Below are 14,753 nucleotides of genomic sequence, written 5' to 3' on the forward strand. Positions count from 1 at the left end.
TGGCCCAACCCCAGCCATTGCAGGCATCTGGGGAATGAACGAGTGGATGAGAATTCTGTGTGTGTTTCTTTTTGTCTCTCACATAAATAGACAGAAAAGTAGTTGAGCTGGTATATAATTCCAAGTCTGATCCCAAAGTATGCCATGTTTTTTTAAAAAAATTAAGCAAGTAGAAGGCTCTTCTCAGTATTCCATGCTCCTTTTCAGGACGACTGCCACTGTTTATGAATGAATGACCTACAGGCATGAGCTTGCTTTTCTGTAATCTTCGTGACTTACCCTATGACCACTCCCCTTCGCTTTGTCTATGTTGCTGCCTGCTAAGTTAAACAGCATCATCTGTCGTGGGCAACATCCCACAGTCTGGACCTGGCTGTTCCTCCACGGCATCGCCGAGTTTGTCCCTCTGTCTCTCATGTCACTGATGAACTCACAGATGGAAACGGAATCCAGCCCAGCCTCTACTGCATGGACAAGAACACTTCATCCGTGGCACTCCACGTCACGAGGCACAGCATGTCTGTCACTGCACTGTCAGTGCCTCAGACGAATCGGCAGATTCAGAGCCCAGCTCTTCCACTGTAACAAGAATCTGTGACTTAAGTGCATGATTACCACTGTCTACAGTGAGGCTTTGTCACAAGAAAAGCCAGCGTCACTCAGCACATGCACAGGGAAAGACAGATACAGTGCCCTCTCCAAGGAGAAATCAAAAACAGTGGTCATGGTATGTGTTCAAAAAAACACCCAGAGGCCGGCACTGTGGTGTAGCCGGTAAAGCCACCGCCTGCAGTGCCAGCATCCCATATGGGCGCCAGTTCAAGTCTCGCCTGCTCCACTTCCTATCCAGCTCTCTGCTATGGCTGGGAAAGCAGTAGAAGATGGCCCAATGCTTGGGTCCATGCACCCGTGGAGACCTGGAAGAAGCTCTTGCTCCTGGCTTCGGATTGGCTCAGCTCGGCCAATTGGGGAGCGAACGAGTAGATGGAAGATCTCCCTCTCTCTCTGCCTCTCCTTCTCTGTGTAACTCTTTCAAATAATATATCTTAAAAAAATAATAATAGAAAACATCCAACAGCTCATCCTACTCCTCCCAGACCCTCAATAATTAAGTCTTCATCAATCAATATGTCAATTACTCAAATTTTTAAAAGAGAGGGGCTGGCTAAACCTCTGCCATGTGGCACCGACATCCCATTTAGGCGCAGGTTCAAATCCCAACTGCTCTACTTTCGATCCAGTTCCCTGCTAATGGCCTGGAAAAGCAGCGGAAGACGGCCTAAGTCCTTGAGCCCCTGCACCTGCTCCATAGACCCAGAAGAGGCTCCTGGCTTCAGATTGGCCCAGCTCCAGGCATTGTGATCATTTGGGGAGTGAACCAGCAGATGGAAGATCTGTCTCTCTCCCTCTGTCTGTAATTCTGCCTCTCAAATAAAATCTTTAAAAAAAAAAAATTTTTAAGGGAGTATTAAAGGTGAAGAACAGTCTGGTTCCAAGATTCTTACAAATCAGTGTGTTCTTACTGCATTCTTTTAATCTTGTGTGCAAATATCCACCCATCTAAATGTGGAGATAGAATCACCAACATGGTGTTACCACAGAAACCATGAAGAGGGTAAATGAAATACAGTCAAGAAAAAATTGTACATGGCAAACAAAGCTATATATACTTTTTCATTAATCACATTAGATTTTACTCAGAAAGAAGTAAAATGCAATCAATGAGACATGTGAGAAACCACATTCGAAGAGATAGTATGAATGACTTGAAAGGAAACTTTGAGGGTGTGCATTTGGCCTACTAGTTAAGGCACCTGCATCCCCTATCAATCAGTGTGCCTTCTTTCAAGTCCTGGCCCTGCTTCCAGTTCCAGCATCCTGCTCATTTAAATCCTAGGAGGCAATGGTGATGGCTCAATGACTGGGTTCCTGACACTCACATGGGACCTGGATTGCCTTCTTAGCTCCCAACTTTGGCTTCAGCCAAGCCCCAGCTGTTGAGGGCATTTGAGAAGTAAACTAGCAGACACAAGCTCCATCTCTGTGTCCCAAATTTTTCAATATTAAAAATAAAAAATTACAAGGCCAGCACTGTGGTATAGCAGGTAAAGCCACCGCCTGCAGTGCCAACATCCCACATGGGCAATGGTTCGAGTCCCAGCTACTCCACTTCTCATCCAGCTCTCTGTTATGACCTGGGAAAGCAGTGGAAGATGGCCCAAGTCCCTGGGCCCCTGCACCTGCATGGGAGACCTGGAGGAAGCTCCTGGTTCCTGGCTTCAGATCGGCCCAGCTCCAGCCACTGCAGCCATTTGGAGAGTGAACCAGCAGATGCAAGATTTCTCTCTCTTGCTCTCTGTCTCTCTGTAATTCAAATAAATAAATTTTTTCAAAAAATAAATTAAAGGGGCAGCACTCTGGCATAGTGGGTGAAGCTGCTGTCTACAGTGCTGACATCCCATATGGGTGTTGGTTTCAAAGCCCAGTTGCTCCACTTCCAATCCAGCTCTCTGCTATGGCCTGGGAAAGCACCCACATGGGAGACCTGGAAGAAGCTCCTGGCTTCAGATCAGCACAGCTTGGGCCATTATGGCCAACTGGGGAGTGAACTAAGGAAGACCTCTCTCTGCCTCTCTGTAACTCTGTCATTCAAATAAATAAATGAATGAATCTTAATAAGAAAATTCTGCCTTTATCCTATAACACATGCTAATAGTCTAATAGTTTGCTTACTTAAAATTGATTGCTACAATCTATTTTTCACTGAAAGCTATATTATACTAGATTTTATTTTTTAACAGTGCTCATCTTTAAAAAATGGAATCAGCAGTTGGCGCTGTGGCATGGCAGGTAAAGCTGTTGCCTGTTACACCAGCATTCCACAGGGGGCTGATTTGTGAACTGGCTACTCCACTTCCAATCCAACTCTGGGCTAGCAGCGTTAGAAAAGCAACAGAAGACAGCCCAAGTGTTTGGGCCCCTGCCACAAATGTGGGAGACCCAGAAAGAAGTTCCTGGCATTGTCCTGGCCAAGCCCAGGCCGTTGTGGCCATCTGGGGAGTGAACCAGATGGAAGATCTGTCTCTCAGTAAATCTTTAATAATAATAATAATAATAATAATAATAATAATAATAATGGGATCAGGGTGGGCAATGTGGCACGGCAGGGTAAGCCACCACTTGGGATGCCAGCATCTCATGTTGGATCTCCCGGGATGGAGTTCCACCTCCACTTCTGCTCCAGCTTCCTGCTAATTCACCTGGGAGACAGCAGATGATGGCCCAAGTTCTGGCATTTTCGCCACCCACATAGGAAACCTGGAAAGAATTCCTTGGTCTTGGCCTTTGCCTGGTCCAGCTCCAACTGTTTCAGATGTCTGACGAGTATACCAGCCAAAGGAAGATGTCTCTCTGTCTCAATGTCTTGATCTCTGTTTCTCTATTTCTATCGCTGTGCCTTTCAAATAAATAATTAGCTTAATAAACTGGGTGTGGGTGGACAGCTGGCTCTGTCACTAAGATGCTGCTTGTAACACCAGCATCCTTTATTGTAGTACCAGCTTGAGTCCTGGATGCTCCACCTCTGATCCAGTTCCCTGACTACAAGCCTGGGAAAGCAGTGAAAGACAGTCCAAGTACTTGGGACCCTGCCACCCATGTGTGAGACCCAGATGGAGTTCCTGACCCCTGGCTTTAGCTTGGGATAGCCTTGAACATTGCAGCTATTTGGGGAAAGAACCAGCAGGTAGATCGCTCACTCTCTCCCTATCACTAACTTTCAAATAAATAAGTAAATCATTTAAAACATTTTTTTTTTTTTTTAAATAAAGGGATCAGGACCAACATTGTAGCGTAGGCAGGTAAAGCTGCCGCCGGGACATCAGCATCCCATAGGGGTACCAGTTCACGTCCCAGCTGCTTCAACTCCAATCCAGCTCTCTGCTAATGGACTGGGAAAAGTAATAGAAAATGGCCCAAGTGCTTGGCCCCTGGCACCCATGTGGGAGACCTGGAAGAAGCTCCTTGGTTCCTGGCTCCTGGTTTTGGCCTGGCTTAGCTCTAGCTATTGTTGCCACTTGAGGAGTGAACCAGCAGACAGAGGATCAATCTCACTGTGTCTGACTCCCTCTAACTCTGAGTTTCAAATAAATAAGTAAATCTTTAAAAAGGAGGGAGGGGGGCCAGCGCCGTGGCTCATTTGGTTAATTCTCCGTCTGCAGCGCCGGCATCCCATTTGGGCGCCAGGTTCTAGTCCCGGTTGCTCCTCTTCCAGTCCAGCTCTCTGCTGTGGCCTGGGAGGGCAGTGGAGGATGGCCCAAGTGCTTGGGCCCCTGCACCCGCATGGGAGACCAGGAAGAAGCACCTGGCTCCTGGTGCGGCACCGGCCGTAGCGGCCATTTGGGAAGTGAACCAACAGAAGACCTTTCTCTCTGTCACTGTCTGTAACTACCTGTCAAATAAATTTAAATAAATAAAAAGGAGGGAGGAAGGGAGGGATCAGACTAGGAATCTCAATACATGGGAACCCACTTTCCAAGCTACTGAACCCACTAAACAAATGTTCATCTAAAATAGGAAAATGTGTAAAGTTTAATCTTGCAAGTCCCCATTTCCATGTACCAAGTATATTTTTAATATATAACTAGAAAAATACCCAGCATATACCAAAAACCAATTGCTTCCTGCAAATAGTCAAATCAATAGTGTTATTCTGAAGATAAAAGCTTCATAAAATATTCTGCAAACAATATGACCAAGCAAGGGACCTCGGGGAATCAGACCAAGGAACCCTGTAAACCACACTGCGTGTTGACAAGGGTTCTGATACAGGGCCATTTGATTTGAGAAGACTAACCTGAAAACACACAAAGCCTGTTACTCTTGATTTTTACATGAGAAACACGTAACTGCTGAGAACTTTCCATAATTCAAGTCAGACTTGGAGAACTTTCCGGCTCCATCGTCTGGAACAGTCCATTTCTTTTCTCTCTTCCACTACGGGGTCTCAGATTCTTACCATGATATCATTATTTTGCATTTGCACACTGATGACCCACGCTATTCAATCGTGCTACATGTGTGCTTACACACAATCAATGCAGTACCACCACCCGAGCAGAGGGAAGCTGCTCACAGTTTACACATAAAGCAGTAGAGGCATTTGTCATTCAGAAGATCTGCCAAAGAGGGAATTTCATATTTAAATGTAGTTACCAAACTCACCAGAAAGAATTCAGATCAACATTCAGTCAGGATGGGGTTGAATAAGCAGGACTACCCGGTTCTTTCAGCTTTTCAGTATCTCAAGAGCAGACTTTAAAAAGGATATATTGTACCCTTACCAAGAAAAACCCACAGCAGACACAGGTGGAAGAGAGAGGATTCTGTGTTGCAGCACACCCAAGAGGCGAGGGAAGGAGGAAGACCTTTGCACAAAATGACAGCAACAGGCTTAGAAACTCAGAGGTTTAAACACAGAAATGCTTACCTCCCACTGTAAGTGAGGCGGGATATTTCGTATCTGAAGTTTCCGAATCCTGCAGAAGAATTAAAATTATGGTTTAAGAAAAAAAAAAATACAAAAGCAAATGACAGTAAAGGCAACATGGAGGTTCAGAAATCACTTGAAGTGCTAACTTCATATTCATTACAAACCAATCTATAATAAGAAAAATGCAGCCAAAGAAGGAAAAATAAAGAAATTCAATCTCAAGATGCACATGGAGACCATTTGGAGATCCAGCATTACTGGACTGTCATGACATATTTTAAAAGTCACTAAAACTGGCAGATAGAATGTTTGAAAAACATTTCATCTGATGACTGTATTCAAAGTTCAGACCCTTTTGCCTCGAATTAAGTGTCCCAGGACATAAACAAAGCCTTGGTCCAGATGTTCTCACTCCAAGATCACTGCCAAAGGGTCCACGGATAGAATTCAGGGCCCTCCTAATTGGGATGGGGGTGAGGAATATCACATATTTGTTTTACTATCCCCTATGTGAATTCTAACACTCTTCAATGATGGCTGCTGGCAATAAACCACAGAACTGCAGCACTTGTAACTCTTACATCAACAGAAATCACATATTTTCATGGCACACTGCATGGTTGCAGATCTTTAAATATCATCTACACTCATTACTGTGAGATTCTGTTGTGATGCTACAACTTGTAAGATGAAGCACATATCACTGAGTTTGAAAATTTCTCCAACTGTATTTCAAAATGACTAGTTTCCTTTAAAAGCCTCTGTATTTTATGCATTTTAAAACACCCTACGAAAAGGTCCATTGGGTTTCACACTGCCAGGAGTCCTCTGCATAGGAAGAATTACAGAAACGGGACAGTGTTGTGGCACAGCAGGCTTAAGCTTCCACTAGCGATGCCAGCATCCCCTAACTGCAGCGTCAGTTCGAGTCCTGGCTGCTCCACTTCTGATCCAGTTTCCTGCTAATGTCCCTGCCAAGGGAGCAGGTGATGTTCCAAGTGCTTGGGCCCCTACCACCCATGTAGGGGACCGAAATGGAGTTCCTGGTTCTTGGTTTTGGCCTGGCTGAGCCCTGGCAGTTGCAGGCATCTGGGGAGTGAACAGGCGGGCAGAAGATGTCTCTGACTCCATCTTTCCCTCTCCCTACTGTTCTGCCTTATAAATAAGTAACAAGAAAGCACACTTAGATACTTCAGAAAGTTCATGGAAAACTTCAGAAAGTTCAATACTGGCATTCCATATAGTCGCTACTTCAAGATCCGGGCTACACTTCTGATCCAATTCCCCGCGAATGTACTTGGGAAAAGCAGCGGAGGATGGCCCCTGCATCCATGTGGGATACCTAGACAAACCTCCTGGCTCCTGGCCCAGCCTTGGCTGTTGCAGCCCATTTGGGGAGTGAACCAGGGGACAGAAGATCAATCTCTCCAACTCTCTCAAATAAATCAATAAATCTTAAAATAAAATAAAAGATAAAAAGTCATCTGTAGCCTTTCATAACACACATTGCCCATGAACCTTCTGAAGACCCTAGAGATATGTGGGGGGGGAGAAAGATGAATACCACAACCACACATTAATGAGGCAAGGCTGAACCATAGATGCCACAGCCCACTCACTCCCTTTAGAAGGAAAAGGAATTTATGGTCAACTGGCTAGCAGCAACAGCACAACTGGCAACTGAGCTTGACATCAAGCAAAGCAATTAAATCACTTGAGTTCTATGTTACAACTACAGAACTCTTTCTCTTTCCAGGTCACAGGACCCGTGAGACTGAAGCCCTACAGCAGAAGACCCGCTGAGAGCCAGGCTTAGAGACTACTGCTTCGCCTTTTCTCTTCCCCCAGAACAAGAACAAGCAACGCCACCCCTGCCAACTCTCCCAGGTTCACCAAACACAGGCACACCCCCGTCTGCAGTTACAGAATGGAGGTGGGAGGGGAGAAGCATTTTTGCATTGTTTTTATGGCAACAAAATGAAGCACCATCACCCGCAACATACACCAAAGAAATGGTGGGAAATTATCAACTTAAGGGGAAACATTTCTAAATATCAACTACTTGAAATTGGCAGATGAAATACTTGTCTGGGATTTGTTTTAAAATAACTCATGTGGGTGAGTGTTGTGGTGCAGTGGGTTAAGCCAACAGGCAAGATGCCTGTATCCCTTATCAGAGTGGCAGTTCAAATCCCAGCTACTGAGCCAGCTTCCTGCTAATGTGCCTGGGAGGTAGCAGGTGATGGCTCAAGTATGTGGGTCCTTGCCAACCATGTAAGACTGGGATGGATTTCCAGACTCCTGGCTTCAGCCTTTCCCAGTTTTGGCTATTGCAGGCACTTTGGGATGTAGTCAAAGAACGAAAGCTCTCTCCCCCTCTCTGTGTCACTTTGTTCTTCAAGTAGATGAAGATAGATGCTTTAAAAAGTAAAAATAACTCATGTGTGCTTAATTGGTAAAGCTGCAGAACAGGTACTACTACTCTGCTTTTGTATAAATTGTTTTTTTAAGACTTATTTATTTGAAAGACAGAGAGAAGGGGGGGGCAGGCAAAGCACTTCCATCTTCTGGTTCACTCCCCAAATGGCCGCAACGACCAGGGCTGGGCCAGGCTGAAGCCAGGAGCTTTTTCCGGCTCTCTGAAGCGGGCACAGGGGCCCAAGCACCTGGGCCATCTTCTGCAGCATTCCTAAGTGCATCAGCAGACAGCTGGCTTGGAAATGGAGCATCTGGGACTTGAACTGGCGTCCATATAGGATGCCAGTGCCGCAGGCAGAGGCTTTACCTGCTACATCACAGTGCCCCTTGTATAATCTTATATTTTCTATAAAAGCATTGAAAATACACCCTAGCAAAACATTTCTAATACATCGGTTTCGGAACTGCTATATATTGCGTCAGCTAATATATAGCAGAAAAGTTCACTCACACTACATAAATACTTACCCTGGGTAACCAAGGAGGTGGGAATTATTTTCTACTCATATGCAAGCACTCATCTGTTGTGATCAAGCATCTGACATAGTAAGGGGTAGCAGCACCCCAGCATTAAATGCCAAGTATTCATCTCCACTGGACTCATTCAGCGCGGCGGAGTCAGCTTCCCAAAGCTGCACGGGTAAATGCACATGCAGAGCTCCAGCCCAGCAGCAAGTCACTGTTCACCTCACACACGGCCGCTGCAGGGGCTGGCACTGTGGCGCAGCGGGTAAGGCCGCCGCCTGCAGTGCCGGCATTCCATGTGGGTGCCGGTTCAAGTCCCAGCTGCTCCACTTCTGACCCAGCTTTCTGCTATGGCCTGGGAAGGCAGTGGAAGATGGCCCAAGTCCTTGGCCTGCACCAGCGTAGGAGACCCAGAAGAAGCTCCTGACTCCTGGCTTCGGATCGGCATGGCTCTGACCATTGTGGCCAATTCGGAAGTGAACCAGCAGACGCAAGACCTCTCTCTCTCTCTCTCTCTCTCTCTCTCTCTCTCTCACTGCCTCTGCCTCTCTGCAGCTCTTTCAAATAAACAAATAAATCTTAAAAAACAAAAAGCCACTCCACAGGGCTCTCACATCTTTTGGAGATGAAGAGTCACCCATTACACATGTTTTCTTGTGGACTTTCTGCACCCATTCACTTATCCAAAGTTATTTCTGAGTCATTATTTTCCTTAAATGGCTTTCCAGTTTCCATTATCTGATTCTCTCAAGTTTCACTTCAGACAAACATCAGAATTACTTACATCAAGTGTTCTGCCTTCTAGGACTGTTCTTTCCTATCTGCTCAGTAACTCACCTTTAACTTTGTGTGCAGTTTTACATCACCCGCTAACACCGTGCTTCACTCTTATCAGTACAAGAGTCACACAGTTCAACACGACACGGAACCAAGGCAAGAAATGTAATCACCCAGCCCAGAGACACCAACTCCAGTCTACCAACTCAGCTGGACTTATCATTTAAGTGTACACAATTAAAACCCTATTACTCAGGAGCTGGCATCGTGGCCAACTGGGTAAAGCCGCCACTAACAATGGCAACACCCCACATTGAGGTGCCAGTTCTGCTTCCAACACAGTTTCCTCCTAATGCCCCTGGGAAAGCAGTGACCAACGCCAAGTACTCGAGCCCCTGCCACCCACCTGGGAGACCAGGATGCAATTCCTGGCTTCTGGCCTCAGCCTGGCTGAGCTCCAACAGCTGCAGTCATCTGGGATTTGAACCAGCAGATGGAAGCACACATGCTCTTTCTCTGCCTTTACAATTAAAAAAAATTAAAATAAATCTTAAAGAAAACACTGAGGCTGGTGTTGTGGCTCAGCAATGCTGGCATCCCATATGAGCACCAATTCAAGTCCTAACATGCTTCACTTGCAACCCAGATCCCTGCCAATGCACCTGAGAAGGCAGAAGATGTCCCAAACACTTGAGCCCCTGCCACCCAATCCTGTACTCTAAAGCTTTGTGTCATTTTTAATAATTATTTACTACACTGAATTTCATATTAAATGGCATATTTTTAATGAGAACATAAAGCATCTATGAATCCACCTCAAATAATCAGAGCAACATACCTCAAGTCCCCTGCAACCCCCATCAGAATGCAATTATCATGCCCAATTTTGAAAAATAGGTTTTAGGGCAGGCATTGTGTTACCACAGGTTAAGCCTTCAGATAATCGATCAAGTCTGAGCTACTCTGCTTCTGAACCACCTTCCTGCTAAAGCACCTGTGAAGGCAATGGATGCTGACTTCCACACTTGGATTCTTCCTCCCTTCTGGGGGACCCAGATGGTGTTCTTGGCTCTGGTTTCAGCCTGATCCAGCCCTGAGTGTTGAGGCCATTTGGGGAGTGAACCAGTGGATAAAAAATCTGTCTCTCCCTCTGTTACTCTGCCTTTCAAAGAAATAAAATTCTCAAAGGAAAAAAAAATCTAATGCTATTACTTATGAATATCAGCATTTTTTTGAAAATTTATGTATTTATCTAAAAGTTGCAGTGACAGAAATCTTCTCTCTGCTGGTTCACTCCCCAAATGCCCACAACAGCCAGGGCTAGGCCAGGCCAAAGCCAGGAGATGGGGAACTTAATGGGCAGCAGGGACCCAACTACTTGGGCTGTCACCTGCTGCCACCCAGCGTATACACCCGCAGGAAGCCGAAACCAGAAGTGGAACCAAGACTTGGACTGTGGCATTCCACTAAGGGATGTGGGCATACCAAGCTATATCTACACCGCTGTGCTGAACACCCGTCTTTCAACGTCTACCCTGAAACTACATTATATTCTGCCTAATTTCACTTAAGATTCAACCAGTAAGCTTAATCATATCAACAACTTCAGAAAACAGCACAGATCACACATGAAAGTCACAAGATATGCTAATCCTGAGCAAAAGTCTCACTTTACCCCTTGCCTTTGACACTAATCATAATCCACATACCTTAAATCAACATCATAATCAAGTGAGCTGCGGGTGTTGTGTTGTAGCAGGTTAAGTCATCAGCTGGGACACCTACGTCCATATCAAAGTGCTTGGTTTGAGTGCCAGCTATCCCACTTCCAATTCAGCTTAGTGCTAATGCAATCCTAAGTGGATGATGGCTCAAGTGAATGAATTCCTACCATGCACATGGGTGACTCAGATGGAATTCTGGGCTCTTGGCTTCAGTTTGGTCCAGCCCCGGTCATTGTAGGCATTTGAGGAGTGAACCAGTGGATGGGAGACAGATCTCTGTGTCTCGCTCCCTTCAATTAAACTTTAAAAAATGTTTTAAAGAAGGGTCCAGCGCTGTGGCATAGAAGGCTGAGCCTCCACCTGCTGTGCCGGCATCCCATATGGACGCTGATTTGAGTCCCGGCTGCTCCACTTCCAATCCAGCTCCCTGCTAATGTGCCAGGGAAAACAGCTGAAGTAGGGCCCAAGCACTTGGCCCCCAGCACCCACATGGAAGACCCAAATGAAGCTCCTGGCTTCAGCCTGGCCCAGCCCTGGCTGATGCAACCATTTGGGCAGTGAACCAACAGATTAAAAACCCTCCCCACTCATCTCTGCCTTTCAAATAAATAAAATCTTAAAAAAAATGTTTAAAGACATTACGTGGGGCTGGTGCCACGGCTCAATAGACTAATCCTCCGCCTTGCGGTGCCGGCACACCGGGTTCTAGTCCCAGTCGGGGCGCCGGATTCTGTCCTGGTTGCCCCTCTTCCAGGCCAGCTCTCTGCTATGGCCCGGGAAGGCAGTGGAGGATGGCCCAGGTCCTTGGGCCCTGCACCTGCATGGGAGACCAGGAGAAGCACCTGGCTCCCGGCTTCAGATCAGCACGGTGCGCCAGCCTCAGCGTGCCAGCCGTAGCGGCCATTGGAGGGTGAAGGAAGACCTTTCTCTCTGTCTCTCTCTCTCTCTCTCACTGTCCACTCTGCCTATCAAAACAAAACAAAACAAAAAAAGACATTACGTGGAGGAGGACGAGGTTATAATACTAAGAAAGGAGGCAAAAAGCAAGCACCTGTGCAGAAAGCTCAGCTACTGCCTCCCAATCCTACGCAGCCAGGTGCACAGGCACCCAGCACCTGTGCTGTCCCAACGCCAGTGCATTCAAATTTCTGCCCAAACCACCTGTGCACCCTGAACTTGTTTCTCCCAAAAGGCTGCCTCAACCCCTTCCTACTAAGGGTTACACAAAGTGGGAATCACCGCTTTCCCGCTTTAAAAGATAATGAGATTTAGATCATAATCTGACACTGCTAATGCCAACAGCAGATAGCAAGAGGAAACCAAGTCTAATTTCTAAGATACTCCTCACTGCCTTATTTTATGCAAAGGATCATGACACAAGGTCCACATTCAGACAGGTCATTTTCAAACACAAAATGAAGCCAGGTGCACTCAGAGCACGGCCTCTCCACCAGCCACTTGGTGGCGCTCTGTACCACCTAGCTGTGTCAAATTAACTCTACCTTCACCCAAAGAGGAATTTGCTCAGCTTGGCTAAATTTGATATTGTTGTATTGTAATTATACTTACCCTTTCTTTATTCATACAGTTAAAAATCAGATCTTTCAAAAGCCAACCTTCCTCAAACACACAATTCTAACAGGGTACACACCTGGGGAATTCACCCAGTCTCACATTTCAAGTCCTCATTGTCAACTTTGCTTCACCAAAGTCCTGGCAGCATCGCCAAACCCTCGAACTCAAGGATTCTCTCTAGGAAAAGCTGTCACATGCTGCAAGACATCACTGCAAATCTGTAAACAGGGAAAGCCAGGAAAAACCTAGGGGGCCAGATAAAAAGGATTCAATAGATGACAGAGACCAAAAATCTCAGACACTGAAACATGAAAGAATACTTAATGAGGACACACAGTCAGTGCCACCGTTCACTAAAAAAACCCTCACATTTCAAAACCAGAACGTGGAATATAATTTCATTTAAATTGTGTCCTACCACAATAAGACTATTCCATGCAGGGGAAGGAGTGTGGAGTGTATACACAAAACAAAACACCAACACCAACAGAAATAAAGAAGAGAAATATCACCAAAACTCTGGAAGAAGCATGTGCAATTTCCAGTTTGAGATTTTTGTTTTACAAGATAAACTTTACTATTAAGGAGAAAATATGCTATGGTTCCAGTCTGTAATACATCAGAATGAACTAGGAGAAGCCAATTCAGTCCCTGTAACACCAGTGCCCTGCCCCAATCCTGCTCCCAAAATTGCAGTCGAACAGAATAAACATTCTTGGTCAGGCTTAACAAACTGTCAGTAAAAATGGAAAGGAGACAGCAACTCTGAGATTTACGAATCCAACAGGCTGTGAAAGACTGAATCCCACCCATTTGATTGACAGAGGGGCACCGGTGCTCCAAAGAAAATCATACAGTGGTCCTTCCAAAAGTTCACAGAAAATGGAACTAAAAGCTAAGCCCATTTTGGTGAAAAAAAATCTTGAAATTCACAACTTTTTTCAACAAAGATTTATATTTGAAAGGCAGAATTACAGAGAGAAACAGAGATCTTCCATCCACTGGTTAACTCCCCAAATTGCTCCAACAGCCAAGGGTGGGCTAGACCAAGACCAGGAGCTTCATCCAGGTCTCCCACATGGGTACAAGGGCCCAGGGACCTGGGCTACCTTCTGCTGATTTCCCAGGTGCATTAGCAGGGAGCTGGGTCAGAAGTAGAGCAGCCAGGACTCAAGCAGGTGCCCACATGGAATGCCAACGTTGCAGGTGGCGGTTTAACCCGCTGTGCCAGTGCCAGCTCCTTCATAACACGCATTTTCCAAGAACTCCTTAAAGATGCTTCATAGTTACCACAGTTATTGGAAGGATGTCAGATCCTAGTGACCTGAACACTGGGTGAAGGGGAGAGGGAGACAGTTGCTCCTTCAACTGTAAAGAGAAGTCATTCCAAGTATGGTATGAAGACCACCTAACTTTAGCCGGCGCCGCGGCTCACTAGGCTAATCTTCCGCCTTGCAGCACCGGCGCACCAGGTTCTAGTCCCGGTAGGGGCACCGGATTCTGTCCCAGTTGCCCCTCTTCCAGGCCAGCTCTCTGCTGTGGCCAGGGAGTACAGTGGAGGATGGCCCAAGTGCTTGGGCCCTGCACCCCATGGGAGACCAGGATAAGTACCTGGCTCCTGCCTGCAGATCAGCGCGATGTGCCGGCCGCAGCGTGCCGGCCGTGGCCATTGGAGGGTGAACCAACGGCAAAGGAAGACCTTTCTCTCTCTCTCTCTCTCTCTCTCTCTCACTGTCCATTCTGCCTGTCAAAAAAAAAAAAAAAAAAAAAAAGAAAAAGAAAAAGAAAAAAGAAATCTTTAAAAAAAAAAAAAGACCACCTAACTTTAGAATCACCAAGGGGGCTTGTTTAAAATGCAGATTCCAGGGCCCAAACACAGACCTCCTAAGCGAAGGCGGTACAGGGGAACACACACACACACACACACACACACACACACACACACACAGAGGTCTGGTCAACAGGGTGAGTCTTATTCACTGGTGTAGACTCAGCAGAGATCAGCAGACTGACTGCTCATATCAGGCAATTATTCAACATTGCTTAATCACTGTGGCACAGCTGGTGAAGCCTCTGCTTGGGATATCGGCATCCCATATCAGAGTGCTGGATGAGTCCTGGTTGTTCTGATAGCCCAGGAACGTGGGCCCCTGACACCCATGTGGGAGACCTGGATGAGGTTCCTGGCTCCTGGCTTCTGCCTGGCCTAATCCTGGCTGTTGCTGGCATTTGGGGAGTGAACC

The 14,753-nt window shown here is 46.2% G+C and overlaps 1 protein-coding gene across 9 annotated transcripts in view; it reads right to left on the reverse strand.

Moving 5' to 3' along the window:
- Positions 1–14,753, reverse strand: part of IGF2BP3 (insulin like growth factor 2 mRNA binding protein 3) — a 136,144-nt gene that overhangs the window by 83,758 nt on the left and 37,633 nt on the right. For all 9 annotated transcript variants that reach the window (XM_089315380.1, XM_089315379.1, XM_051852815.3 and 6 more), the window contains one exon: positions 5,489–5,537. Coding sequence is in view for 4 of the 9 variants with exons in the window: in XM_051852815.3 (XP_051708775.1) it covers positions 5,489–5,537 (49 nt within the window). In the remaining 5 variants the exon portion in view is untranslated. The remainder of the gene's footprint in view (positions 1–5,488; positions 5,538–14,753) is intronic.

The sequence above is a fragment of the Oryctolagus cuniculus genome, chromosome 16, assembly GCF_051225735.1.
Source record: "Oryctolagus cuniculus isolate XC-2025 breed Fujian yellow rabbit chromosome 16, ASM5122573v1, whole genome shotgun sequence".
NCBI classification, from domain to species: Eukaryota; Metazoa; Chordata; class Mammalia; order Lagomorpha; family Leporidae; genus Oryctolagus; species Oryctolagus cuniculus.